Source organism: Arachis hypogaea, chromosome 9, assembly GCF_003086295.3.
Source record: "Arachis hypogaea cultivar Tifrunner chromosome 9, arahy.Tifrunner.gnm2.J5K5, whole genome shotgun sequence".
Taxonomy (NCBI): domain Eukaryota; kingdom Viridiplantae; phylum Streptophyta; class Magnoliopsida; order Fabales; family Fabaceae; genus Arachis; species Arachis hypogaea.
Window position 1 is genome coordinate 101,856,214 of NC_092044.1, and position 14,064 is coordinate 101,870,277.

General features: G+C 30.7%; 1 protein-coding gene across 1 annotated transcript; it reads right to left on the reverse strand.

Annotated features, from left to right (window-relative positions):
• Window positions 1-6,138: 6,138 nt before the first annotated feature.
• Window positions 6,139-10,418, reverse strand: LOC112711350 (uncharacterized). Its single transcript, XM_025763978.3, has 8 exons — window positions 10,158-10,418; window positions 8,603-9,036; window positions 8,405-8,477; window positions 8,184-8,264; window positions 8,024-8,087; window positions 7,242-7,329; window positions 7,048-7,132; window positions 6,139-6,631 (listed from the first exon to the last, which is right to left on the reverse strand). The coding sequence occupies exons 1-8, from the start codon at window positions 10,239-10,241 to the stop codon at window positions 6,596-6,598; spliced, it is 945 nt and encodes a 314-aa protein (XP_025619763.1). The 5' UTR covers window positions 10,242-10,418; the 3' UTR covers window positions 6,139-6,595.
• Between the last annotated feature and the right edge of the window lie 3,646 nt (window positions 10,419-14,064).

Here is a 14,064-nt window from a genome sequence, read left to right on the forward strand (position 1 = left end):
TATTATAATCATTTTTTTTCAAGTTACATTCAATTGCATTACTTTATTATAAATTTGTTCGGATATCATATGCAAATCTCATTTTTGCAAGCCGATTTTGATCAACACTAAATTAATAAGTCTCAAGTCGAGCTTACTTCTTTAGAGGAGTCTATCTACTCTCCGAATTGAGACTTTTATATGCAAGCTTGATCGACATCTGCGATCGAGGGTCGAACAAAAATCAAGCGAAATAAATTAGCACTGCCGGTAGGACTTTGAGCGAATTTAGTATCAATTATTGTATGTAATTACATAGTGGAAAGCTAGTGAAAAGGTCTGACAGAGCTTCCACTTTGACTGACACATCGAATAACGACTTTGGACAACCTGAGAAACATGTTATGAGAGGGATAGAGACCGAATCAACATTTCCAATAGTCAGTATGGATAGAAGTAGGGGTTGCAAATGGATCTAAACTCGCCGGGCTGGCCCGTGTAACCTGCCAAAAAAGGCGGGTCGGGTTGAAAAATTAAGACCGCCACACATCAAAATCCCGTCTAACCCACACCGCTTAAACTGTGGGTTTTGGTTGGGCGGTGAGGGCTTTCCCGGCGGACTCAGTATTTTTTTGGCCAGGGATATTTTTTGCAATTTTTTTTCTCAAAACCCAACTTCTCCCAACATTGGTTCTAATCTAGTGTTTTGGATTATGTTTATTTTTTATTTGGAGACTATTTATATTGCTTTGAATAACATTTATTTTGCTTTGGACAATGTTGCTTTTCTTATTTTGTTTCAAAAAACTTGGTTTATAATTTTGTTTAGGTTTAATTACTCTGTTGATCTCTATAGTTTCGCAAAATTTTTAATTAGGTTCCTGCACTTGTTTTTTTCTTTTATTTGGGTCCCTGCACAAAATTTTTTTTTAGTTGGGTCCCTGTAAAATTAAGCCAATTACTACCAAGAGGGACCTAATTGAAAAAAAATTGATACAGAGACCCAATTAAAAGAAAAAAAAGTATAGAGACCTAATTGAAAATTTTGTAAAAATATAGGGACCAACAGAGTAATTAAACCTTTTGTTTATTACATATTTATAATTATAAAGATTATAATTTTGTGAATTTAAAAATTATAATTTTTTTATGTCTTTAGAAAATATAAATTTATTAAAATAGTTGTGAAATTATATATATTATTTAATACTTAATAGAAAAAAAAGAAGAGATTTGGCCGACTTGGCCCACCAGCCCACCGTTAAGCAGGGCGGGGTGAGGTTTCAGGGCTAGCCTGCCAAAGGGCGGGCTTTTGGTGGGACGAACTTTTCCGTTTCCCATCTCTAGGTAAGAAGGACTAATCCGATAACAGAAGGAATCCCATTTACTATCCCCTCTACTAGGTCTTTATATGGATAACCACCTAACTATTCGTCATCTTATGAAAACCCAAGTTTTAAAGAAGTTATATACATACGAAGAAAAAGTGCACGATGACTTAGATGAACTTTGTTAAAAAAATTTACTTGGCTGGATAGTTTTGAATGTAATATCTATTTAGTCATTGTGAATCAAATTATATTTTTAAAATGTGTTTAGAAAAAGACGGATATAATTAACATCATCTTCGCCTATTTTTTTATCATTTTAATAATAGAAATAAAAGTGTATACATAATATGTATACGAAAAATTATGTAGATAACATTTATTTTTTCATTTGCTTACATGTGTGATTAAAATGCGTATTTTGATATTGATTGTTTATTAAAAATAGAAAGTGAATATTTTCAATTGCTTACATCTGTAACATTTCTTTTTTCAAAATGCTTACATGTACGTGAGATGATGATGATGATTATGGTTATTATCATTATTTGAATAATCTTGTTAGCACAAAAAGTTTGACAAGAATCATGACGTGGACTGTAGCATATAAATTGACAAATGATTAGGTCGACGGGATGGATAAAACTCAACAAAAAAGTCTGAGTCGAAACAATAACAAAAATACGTGAAAATAAAAGTTTTTAATGGAAGAGAATATGGGATGATTACTTGATGACCAAGCTGTAGTAGAATGAGAGTGGCTGAACTTGAAAAACAAGGTAAATAAGATCGTGGGAGAGAAAATTACTTAGCATAGCTTAGATTTATCCTTTATGAAAAGGAGAGTCAATAAATTTAAAAGGAACTTCAATTTTCAACATCTCAAGCTATACCAAATCCCTCTAAAAATTCCAAAGTTACACTAACGTTAGAATAAGTCATGGAATAAAAGTGGTTGTAAGTGTTTGAAGTCAATTTATTTTATTTAATCCTTTTATTTATTACTTTAATTTATTTGTTTAATTAAATTCTAAGCTTTGTTTATTATTTTTGTTATTTTAAATAATTTCTTTTAATTTATTAAGTTTATTTACTATAATCATTCTTTTTCAAGTTATATTTAATTGCATTACTTTATTATAAATTTGTTCAAAAATCATACGCAAATCTCGTTTTTATAAGCCGGTTTCGATCGACACTAAATTAATAAGTACCAGGTTGAGCTTACTTCTTTACAAGAGTCGTATCTACTCTCCAAATTAAGATTTTCTGATACAAGTTCGATCGACATCTGCGGTCGAGGATTGAACAAAAATCAAGTGAAATAAATTAGCACAATCGGTGGGACGTATGCGGTTACATAATGGAAAGCTAGTGAAAATGTCTGATAGAGCTTCCACTTCGACTGACACGTCGAATAACGACTTTAGATGACCTGAAAAACTTGTTATGAGAGGGATAGAGGCCGAATTAACATTTTCAATAGTCAGTATGGGTAAAAGTAGGGGTGGCAAATGGGCCTAAACCCGTCGGGTTGGCCCACGTAACCCGCCAAAAAAGGTGGGACGGGTTGTAAAATTAAGACTGCCACGCATCAAAATTCCACCTAACCCGCACCGTTTAAACTATGGGATTTGGCGGGGCAGTGAGGGCTTTCCCGGTGGGCTCAGTATTTTTTTTTGCCAAGAGAATTTTTTGCCCAAAATCCAACTTCTCCTAACATTCGTTCTAATCTAGTATTTTGGATTATATTTATTTTGCTTTGGAGACAATATTTATTTTGCTTTGGATAAAGTTGGATTTATTATTTTGTTTCAAAAAAATTACTTTAAAATTATATTTATTACATATTTATAATTTTAAAGACTTGAATTTTGTGAATTTAAAAATTATAATTTTTTGTATCTTTAGAAATTATAAATTTATTAAAATAGTTGTGAAATTATATATATTATTTAATACGTAATAGAAAAAAGAGAGGAGATTTGGCGGGTTTGACCCGCCAGCCGGCCGTTTGGCAGGGTGGAGTGAGGTTTCAGGACCACCTCATTAAGCGGGACGGAGCGGACCAACCCACCAAAGCACGGGCTTTTGGCAGGATGGACTTCCCTGCTTGCCACCTCTAGGTAAAAGAACTAATCCAATAAGGATTTCAGAAAGAATCTCATTTACTACCCCCTCTACTTGACCTTTATATGGGTGACCACTTAACTATTCGCCATCTTATGAAAATCCAAATTTTAAAGAAGTTATATACATACGAAGAAAAAGTGCACGATGATTTAGATGAACTTTGTTAAAAAAAATTACTTGGCTACATAGCACTTTTTAATATAATATCTATTTAGTCATTGTGAATAACATTATATTTTTAAATGCGCTTAGAAAAAGACGGATATAATTAACATCATCTTTGCCTATTATTGTTTTTATCATTTTAATAATAAAAATAAAAGTGTATACATAAAATGTATACGAAAAATTATGTAGATAACATTTATTTTTTCAATTGTTTATATGTATCATTGAGAGTATGTTTTTTTATATTGATTGTTTACTAAAAGTATAATAGAAAGTGTATATTTTCAATTGCTTACATCTATAACATTTCTTTTTTTAATATGCTAACATGTACGTGAGAAAATAGTGATGATTATCGTTATTATCATTATTTGAATGATCTTGTTAGCGCAAAAAGTTTGACAAGAATCATGACGTTGACCGTAGCATATAAATTGACAAATAATTAGGTTGACAGGATGGAAGAAACTCAACAAAGAAGTCTGGGTTAAAACAATAAAGAAATACGTGAAAAAATAAAAGCTTTTTAATGAAAGAGAACATGGGATGATTACTTGATGACCAAGGTGTAATAAAACATAGGTGGTTGAACTTAAAAGACAAGGTAAACTAGATCGTGGGAGAGAAAATTACTCAACATGGCTTAGATTTATCTTTTAACAAAAGGAGAATCAAGAAATTTAAAAGGGATTTCGATTTTCAACATCTCAAATTATACTAAACCCCTCTAAAAATTTCAAAGTCACACTAACGTTAAAAAAAGTATGAATTGAAAGTGCTTGTAAGTGTTTTAAGTCAAGTTATTTTATTTGATCCTTTTGTTTATTACTTTAATTTATTTGTTTACTTAAATTCTAAGCTTTGTTTATTATTTTTGTTATCTTAAATAGTTTTTTTAATTTATTAAGTTTATTTAGTTCAATTGCATTACTTCATTATAAATTTGTTCAGATATTATATGTAAATCTCGTTTTTGCAAGCCGATTTCGATCGACACTAAATTAATAAGTCCAAGTCGAACTTATTTCTTTAGAGGAGTCGTATTTACTTTTCAAATTGAGATTTTTTTATACAAATTTGATCGACGATCGAGGGTCGAACGAAAATCAAGCGAAGCAGTTTCTATTAATATTTTTTGTATCTGTATTTTTATTATTGTTATTGTAAAATAATAATTAATGTGACCATTAGTAAAGATTGTACTCACGGCCAATAGTCTTAATTTCAAATTTTAGTAATAAAAACATCTTTTTTTTCTGTTTTAAGACAGATTAAAGAGACCAATCTAAATATTCCAATCTTCAATCTTCACATATAAGTGCAAATGAAATGTACTAATGTAGTAAAACTGCAGATTATCCCTACATGATATTTGACGGATAAAGATAAAAGTCAAAGTATCGAACAAATAATTATTTTCAAGTATATTTTTTTTCTGTATCGTGAGACCAAATATCTTGTTTTGTAAAAAAAATATATATATATATATATATATTTGAAACAAAATTTAATTTTGATGCACAAATAATGACAAATATTCTATCACGTTTATTTTTTAAATGATCATTTATACCGTTAATAAAAATAATAATTATTTTTACTAACATAACAATATATAATTAAATATAGGTACAAAATTATTTTACATTGCATCAAAATTAAATTATTTGAAAAATAAGAAATACTACTTGCTTGTGTATGACATATGATTTATATATACTCAGTCACTAGTACAAGGACAAAATTTAGAGTAAGATAGAGTTTGTTCCATCTTTTTTCAACGCTACCTTAAAATAAAATAAAGGATGAGAACATCAATTGAATTGAATTCTAAAGAAAATAAATAGGAAAAAGAACCCAACTTTGCTAATGAATCATATCTAGATTTTTGGGCCTTATCTCCAGTGATAAACATCGAAGATAGCTTTTCCTAAAATAGAAGATCTTACACTAGTTAATGATATATTACACGAATTTTGACTTTTGACTATTAGTGCCGATACCATGTGCTGCATTTGCATCTAACGGAATAGATCCTCTTAATTTAATTAAAAAAAAACTAACAAATTAATTAATTTTCAACTAACTTTCTTGAAATTCTCCTTTTATTTTAAATTTCAAACCCAAAATTTATACTTTAGGAAACAAATCTTAAACAACAAAAAAATAAAGACATAATTTTACAGTAAAAAATAACTAATATTAACTAATTAAAAATTAATTCCTCAATTATTCTTTAAAAATGCCAATTAATTGAGGAAGAGTAAGTAGTGACCTTTATTATTTCTCTCCCATTTACTCGAAACTACTAACAACAACCCAAAAAAAAAAAGAAAAAAAGAAAAGAAGAAAACGAAGCCCGGCACGTGATGATATTTGCTGTTGCTTTTTGTTCACATTTTAAGGTGAAACACATCCATGTCGTGTGCTTTCAAATAGTCTTGCCACAAGTACAAATTTTAGTTTCATATCTATCACATAGTAAATCATATATCAATACGTGAAATTGATACATGAGTGCAACAATAAATTATATGAATTACCTTTTTCATTTGTCTTTTAATAATCTGAATTTTATCAACTACTTTACATCCACAAAATTGAATTGCCTTGTCACTTTTCTAGATAAACTTACCATCGATACACCTAGTTTGCTTCTTAGTAGTTGTCTGTATAGATTCATCCATTACATTCTACTCTACAACCTTCATTCTGTGACCTGTCCAGTTTCCACAAGCCCAAACATTTTCTTTTGCAAAATGGAATTTTCAAGCATACATTGACACAATCTACTAGTAACAACTTAAGGACATACCTAACATCATATCAAGTTGGTCAATCACTAGAGGGGCAAGAAATCACCTCTAACGAACTCAGGACACTAAGATCTAACTACTGAACTATATCGCAAACTATAAAAAAGATAAGGGTTTGGAAGAAGAGGGAGGGAAAGGGGGAATATTTTTGGACATCCATATAGAACCGTCTTACGGTCGAGGTGAATCATGTGTAAAACCCCATAGCTGCACATATTAGAAAGATAGTGAATAAATCATAAATGGTCAATTATCATATAGCTTTATGCAAAGAAAATGTATAACAAACCATTTGGTAGTTATGAAAAACAGAATGTTGTTTTAAATTGAAACTTGACAAGATCTTGTATTCTTTTAACAATTGACTTTACAAAATCTTAAAGACCAGGAAACACAAATAAAAGCTGGAAATGAGAACACAAACTAAGTTGCGAAAAATCCATCTAAGTGGGGAAAAAAATTAAAACCAAATCTGCATTCAAACTAAGTTTAAATTATGGTGATGTTTCATGATGACCCATCTAGGTGGAGAAAACAATTAATAATGCCTACTTCTAAGTCCAAACTTGAGTATTAGGATTTTGTTGTAAGCAACATATCAAGCTCAGTGGAAAGGATATTACCTCAACATCTTTTAACTCAAACTCTGGATTATGAGCAAGACATTTGTTCCCGAATGTATCACAAGTTCCACTAGTTCCAGTTAACCTTTTAAACCAGAAGGATGCAATCAAGAGATTTCACTAGGAGTACTTAAACAGTTCAAATATAACAAAATGCAATAAAAGAAACTAGGCAGCATGGTTGTAATACTTACAAATCTTCATGTAAGCATAAGGCATAATTACCCCCACCACCAAGTGCAAGCAAATCATTCAAACACATGTAGTAGTACCGATTGGCACCTGTACAAAAAGATATTTAATCAGAACCTTCCAGCTTCGGAGAAACTCAAAAGGAAGAAAGAAAAAGTTAGGTTAGCAACTCATGCTTAAAATAAAAAAAAATCTTGTGCCCTGAATAAAGAGAGAAACAGAGTATATTAGTAATAATTCCCAACAGCAGCAATTTCACCTAACAATTAACAAAACTCATCAATTGCAAAGTCTCAAACAATAGAACATCCAACATTTTACTGGTTGCCAGTGAGTAGTGGCCATGACCAATCGATATTATTTCCTAGCCTATGATTTGCCTTTACAATATGATAAGATTGTTGCCTTGTGAGTTAGAGGTCCACGCATCATGGTCAAGGTCCCAGTACCTGACCAAAATTTTTATAAATTATGGTTGGGACAATATGCTCAGACACCTCCCAATTTCAATGAGCCCTCCCATTAGAAAGAAGGAACCACTGTAAATCATTTCGAGGGTTTACACTTTACAGTGATTGGAATCCTAGAATCAACATTTCCACATGGGGGGCTAAGGTTGCATACATCTATCCACCCAATAACTTGCATTTCACTAGACTGTCTTTTTAAGTTTTCTTTCTAGAAACAAGCCTTATTATTATTGAAAAAGAATTGACCACTGTAATGCATAGAATACCAATGAGGAGATCAGATTTGTAAGCATTTACGAAATGAGAACCCTTACCAGTTGGCCGAAACAACCTTGGCTCACCATATATAGTAGTAAAGACAAAAGTTTGATTTGTTCCCTGTCATGAGAGTAGGGAAATTAAACCATACCTCAAGTTGTAGAACTTGATTCGTAAAGAAGCATTATCTGCATTTAAAAAGAATAACGAACATACTTGATATTTTCGCTTTGCTGTAGGTTTCAAAGGACAGTCTAGCAGCCCACCAAAGACAGCACCTTGCCGATCTCCAACAATCTAACAACTCAGGAAAAACAATAATCAATAAATTCATTTGTCAATTTGAGAAAAAAAGAACTTATAAATTGATCCACAACCATCAAATCATATCTATACTACTACTGGAATGTAGATTTATCTCTAAATGGACTGCATACCAGCAAACCAGGACCAGAGAGTTCAGCACTCTTGCGAATAAGTGTGCGAAGTGATGTTCCATGTTTCAAAGTACTGCCCTTAATTCAAAGAACAAATACTGAATCAGTATTTCAATCAATCACTGGCACAATACTACTCAATGCACAAGGCAAAAAAAAAAATGGGGGGGGGGAAGAGGGAGTACAGAGCAAACATACCTGTAAACTAAGACCCAGTGACATCCTTTTACAATGTTAGGTATGCATGATTCAAAAAATTCATACAAATCATAAGAAATAAAAGTCGAGTCCTCGGTAAGTTTGAGTGGATGCTCTTTTGATGCTATTGGTGTTTGCTGCTCCTTTGCTTCTGCAAAATCTTCAGAACTGCTACTGCTCCTTCTAGAGGTAGGATCTTCATCAGTTTCATCTTTCACTAGATCTGGGGTATTAAGTGCATTACAATCAGCATATTCATCCATTGGAATATCCTGATATCTAAAATTTTCTTGATCATATCTAGCAGAAATTGATTGAACGTGTTTAAGATCATCTTGGTGCTTGCTTGTCGTGGATCCACCAAAGCGAAATGAAGGGATAACATGAGAAAAATATGATGACCAAGATTTATCCTCTTTATCATATGTGCTAGCCTATACAAATAAAAATCCACTTGTGAGAAGGCAAACAAAAAAGGGAGGGGAAAAAACAGAGTTAAGGTGATCTTTTTCCACTTGTAAGATGCAGAATTAATTAGCACAAGGTTCATATCATGCAAGGACCACATACAGAATTCTTTCAAACTTAGATTTTTATCATTAATGAGATGCAATTCCTTTTTAAGTCCTGTAAAAAAAAATAGAAAAAGGTCTAATATGCATAAGTCATCAATTGATAAGCTGAGTATAGTTGTTCCACAGTTCATATTTCCTATGGTAGTAACGCACTAATACATTCATCAATTGATAAGCTGAGAATAGTTGTTCCACAGTTCACATGGTAGTAACGCACTAATACATCACAAATGATAAAGCATTCAAAATAAAATTAATCATAACAACAACAACAACAAAAAAGAAGCAGCTATAGTAGGTGAACTCAACCGAAGACTGTAGGGGTTAAAATACATAACAAACTTGTACTTCTACTATCATTGTATAACTACTCCAAAACGGATCCCATACTTGATACCAGTACCAAGTATGTTCCTGAAAAACCAATACTTGCTGGGTACATAATGGTAACATACTCAACAAATTTTGCAAATTTAATATTTTTGGTACATCTTAATTCTAATAGTAATAATCCCATGTCTCTTAACCACAAGTTAGTACTTAGAAGACATCAAGGCCTCAAGGGGGTGATAAAGGCTAACTATTTTATTTACTATTACTATTCTTATCATTCTTTGCTAATGAACATAGCAAACATCATAGAAATCCAGTTCTTAATGTGAATGCAAAAAGAACCATGGGGAAAGTATCAGAGCTATTCTCCTTTTACCTAGTTTTCTTTGGTACATTTAACAAACAGTACAAACGCATAACCAAAAACAACTCAATCCAACCACCGGATTCAGAATTTTTTTCACAGAGAGCAGATCTGACTTTTAGGTGAAACCTCGTCAAAGCTCAAACGAACGGATACAGTAACAGATTAACAATGCCGATAAAATACAAAAAAAAAATAATAATAATAATTTGTTTCTAAATAATAATAATAATAATAATAATAATAATATAAACTGGAAGATTTTGAATGGAAAAGGAGAAACCTGAGGCGAGGAAGATGAAGGGGTGGAAGAAGTAGAAAAGAGGTTGTAAATCTTGTCCGAGACTTTTTCTTTGAGAGAATGCATGGTGATGGTGATGGTGATGACGAAGATGAATATGGTGAATAAGATCACACACGATTCAATAAATTAATTAAATAAATAAATAAAATAAAATGTTTGTGAATAAGGGTTTGAACTTTGAGGGAAGAAAGGGGAAGTGAGAGACAGGCGTCCCACCGGCGTGAATAAGGGATTACTAATGTAAATGTAAATGCTGTTAGGGTTTGTTTGGGTGCAATTTTCACAAAATATTTTTTAATGATACTTTTTTTAAAAAAATTTTATAAAAATAAAAAAAATTTGTTTAAATATTTTATGTAAAAAAATTTTTTATTTATTAATCATATTTAAATAAAATAATATAAAAATATTTTTTTATTTATTATGTAAAAAATATTTTTTAAAAAAAGATCTTTTAAAAAAATATAAATTATAATTTTTTAAAAAAATTTATTTTTTAATTTTTTTAATATTTTTATTTTTATTATTAGAAGTGTATCAAATACACTATAAAATAAAAAAAATATATATTTTTTATTGATTTAATAATACCGACACAAGCACTTAACATTCTTTCATATTTTTCCTCATACAATTATTACCTACTTATTACCTATTTACTCAGATACTCTACTTATTCCAATTCACATGAACAAAAATATTTAAGTAATTAGTAATTATCAATAAGTAAACAAATAAAATTGCATTTCAATAATTTTAATGTTGATAAAAAAAATTTAAATTTTGTTATTAACAAAAATATCCTTAAATAATTTAAAAATAAAAGAAAAATCTCTAAAATATTTTTTTTAAGTGGCAAACAATTTTTATATTTGACAGACTGCTTATGTATTTGATTCAGAATTTAATAAAAATATTTAGATAACTATTTAAAAAATACACACAAAAAATCAAATAAAATTTTGATTTCTATATTTTTTATTTTTTAAAAGTATTATTAGTTATTGACCAAAAAATCACAAAAAGATATATACCTAGCGAAAAATCACTAAATTTAAAGAATAAAAATATCTCATTTTTGTAATCATGCTTGCAAAAAATTACATCAAAATTCAATTTTTAAAATTTTTTTGAGAATACAAATTTAATATTGAACATTTTTGTTGCATTTTTATATTATTTGAGGGTATTTTTGTCAACAATAAAATTATTCAGGTACATTTTTGTGGTTTACTCTTACCGAAATTCTTAAAATCAGACACTTTAGTCTTTTAGGTTTTAAATACTTAAAATAATTTTTAACGTTTATTTATGTTAGACAACGCAATCTCTCTTCGTTAGTCAACTAGGACGTGAAATCTTAACTAACGCTCCTAATCATTAAGTAGTATCTACGTATGCAAACTGGACTAATCAAACTCTAGAATGAAATATGTAACATCTCAAATTTTTGAAATTAAATAATTAGTTATTTATGAGTTATTATATTATATTGAGATTTTATTTTTAAAAAAATTATTTTTAATAAAAATAATTAAATAAAATTTTATAATTATTGAAATTTAATTTAATTATAACTTATTCTATTAATTTAAATTATCTAAAAGCATGACACATACTTTCTTTCATTGATTAGCTATGACACCTAATAAGATTTACCTACTTTACGGCGGTTTTTGGAGCCGTTTTACGGTGGGTTTGAACTGTCGCAAAACATTTTACGGCAGTTAATTAACCACCAAAAGATGAGACACGGGCAAACGGTTAGCGGCGGTTTTTTTCAACCGCTGGAATAACCTCCGCGAAATGTGAATTAGTTTTGTGGCGGTTATTACCCGTTGTCATAAGAGGGTCAAAAATGATATTTCCAATTTTGCAGCAGTTTTCAACTGCCACTAAATGTCAATAATTTGAAAAGAAAGCCGTTTTGTGGCGGGTGATAACCGCCGCTATATCAGAAAAATGAACAATATGATTGTTTTGCGGTTTCCTATTAAAATTTCAGGTTTTTTATTATTTTGCCTCTTTTAAAAACGTCTGTTTATTAAACTTTAATTTTTTAATTTTTAATTAATTTAAAAAAATTGTAACCAAGTAAAACAACCAAATAACATAACAAACAAAATTATATATATACAAACATAACATATATAATGAGATTGTCATAACATCATCCAAAATAAAGTAAGAATGCTTAACTTGAAGAAAATAAGCATAAATCACTAAACCAACTTAAATGCAAAAGTATCTAAAAACATTTATTGAAATTCAAAATTTCTGTTGCGGGTCGTGATTGCCAGATGAAGATGGCCCCGCGCGTGACGAGTCCAGTATACTGCCCATAAAAGCCAGCTCTGCAGCAACCTCGGCTGGCAAATTGCCTCCTTGCTGTTGGACTAGATATCCCAAGATCTTATGTATCGACTGTCTCTTTGCCTACTCTTCTTCTAGCTTAGCCGTCAATTCTGCAATTCTCCTCTCATACTCTTCATTGGGCTCTGCAGAACCCGACAGTCGTCCAGCAACATTACTAAAGACTTGGGTGGGACATGGTCCAGCACCTAAGGCATGAACTCGTCCTGGGTGCTCCTTTCTAAGAACTTGTGCTAGCAAATCATTTTGTGAAAGGTGCTTAGAGGATTCATCCTGCCTCTCAACATTCGCAATTGCTTCCTATAAATATACAATACATTGGAAAGCATGAGTTAACAGTAGCACGATATATACAGTAAGCTAAATTTAAAATTTTCAGACATGACTTACACTAACAACACGCGCATCAGAATGGATATACGAGCCATTTTTTTCTTATGAGTCATAATAAACAACTCTCCTCTACCAACGGGCCTTCCTTGCTCTTTCTCCTATATCATTGATATCGACACAATTATATAAACAACAATAACATATTCAGGAAGATTAATCAAAATCTTAATGCAAATAATTACTTATTACCACTTCGTCTTTTTTTTCTTGCCAATGTTTCGGAGCCCCCAGTATGTGTGTAAAGTTGCTTGCTCCGATTTAAAGCGTTTTGTTTACACTTTTTTTATGAACAAATAACAGAACAAATATAAATGAGAAAGACATGTTGAATATAAAACGTAACAGGTGTAAAATATATACACATATATGTTTTGTGGAAATAATAAAGAATACCAAGGCTTACCTTTGTTTTTTCCTTCTGGCAATAGTTAAGGAACCGTTTCCATTCATTTTCTTCTATTCCTTTTTGGCAATGCTCAAGATTTTCCTTATAAGTCCTTGTTTCTTTGTAACACTTATGATACAAGTTGTGCCTTGTATCCTTCCAGTTCTTTCCTATCCTCTTCATAATTCCGCGCTTTATTTTTCCTCCGGTATCGTCCTCATAGTGAAAGACTCGCTGCAATTAGTTGACATTGTCATTAACCAAGACTAACTAACAAGCATAAGACTGATAATTTGAAGAATATCCACAACCATTATAAGCTAATTTAAATTGATAAAGTATGACACTCAAATCCAGTACAAGCAGTCGCAATTACGTATAAAATAGAAGTGCTGAAATAAACATGTGAAAAACGAAATTTGAAAATTTTATCAACCATATAATTTACCTATGCAAAAGATCTTACAAAAAAAACAGAAAACTAAAATTGCTTAAATTATTGAAGCTTAAAGATGAACCTTGATCATGTTGTATACATGTTCTTTCTTAACTTTGTTCACATGCTTCCAACTATCTGCATATATGGGGAACTAGGAATAATCTGCACCCAAACTCCCTAAGAAACTATTGAATAATCCAGCTGCCTGACTAATCGATTGCAGCTCTTTGTTAAATGGGAGTACTATCTTTGTATTGGAAGAAACTACTAGAAATAGGGTTTTTTCGGACAAATTT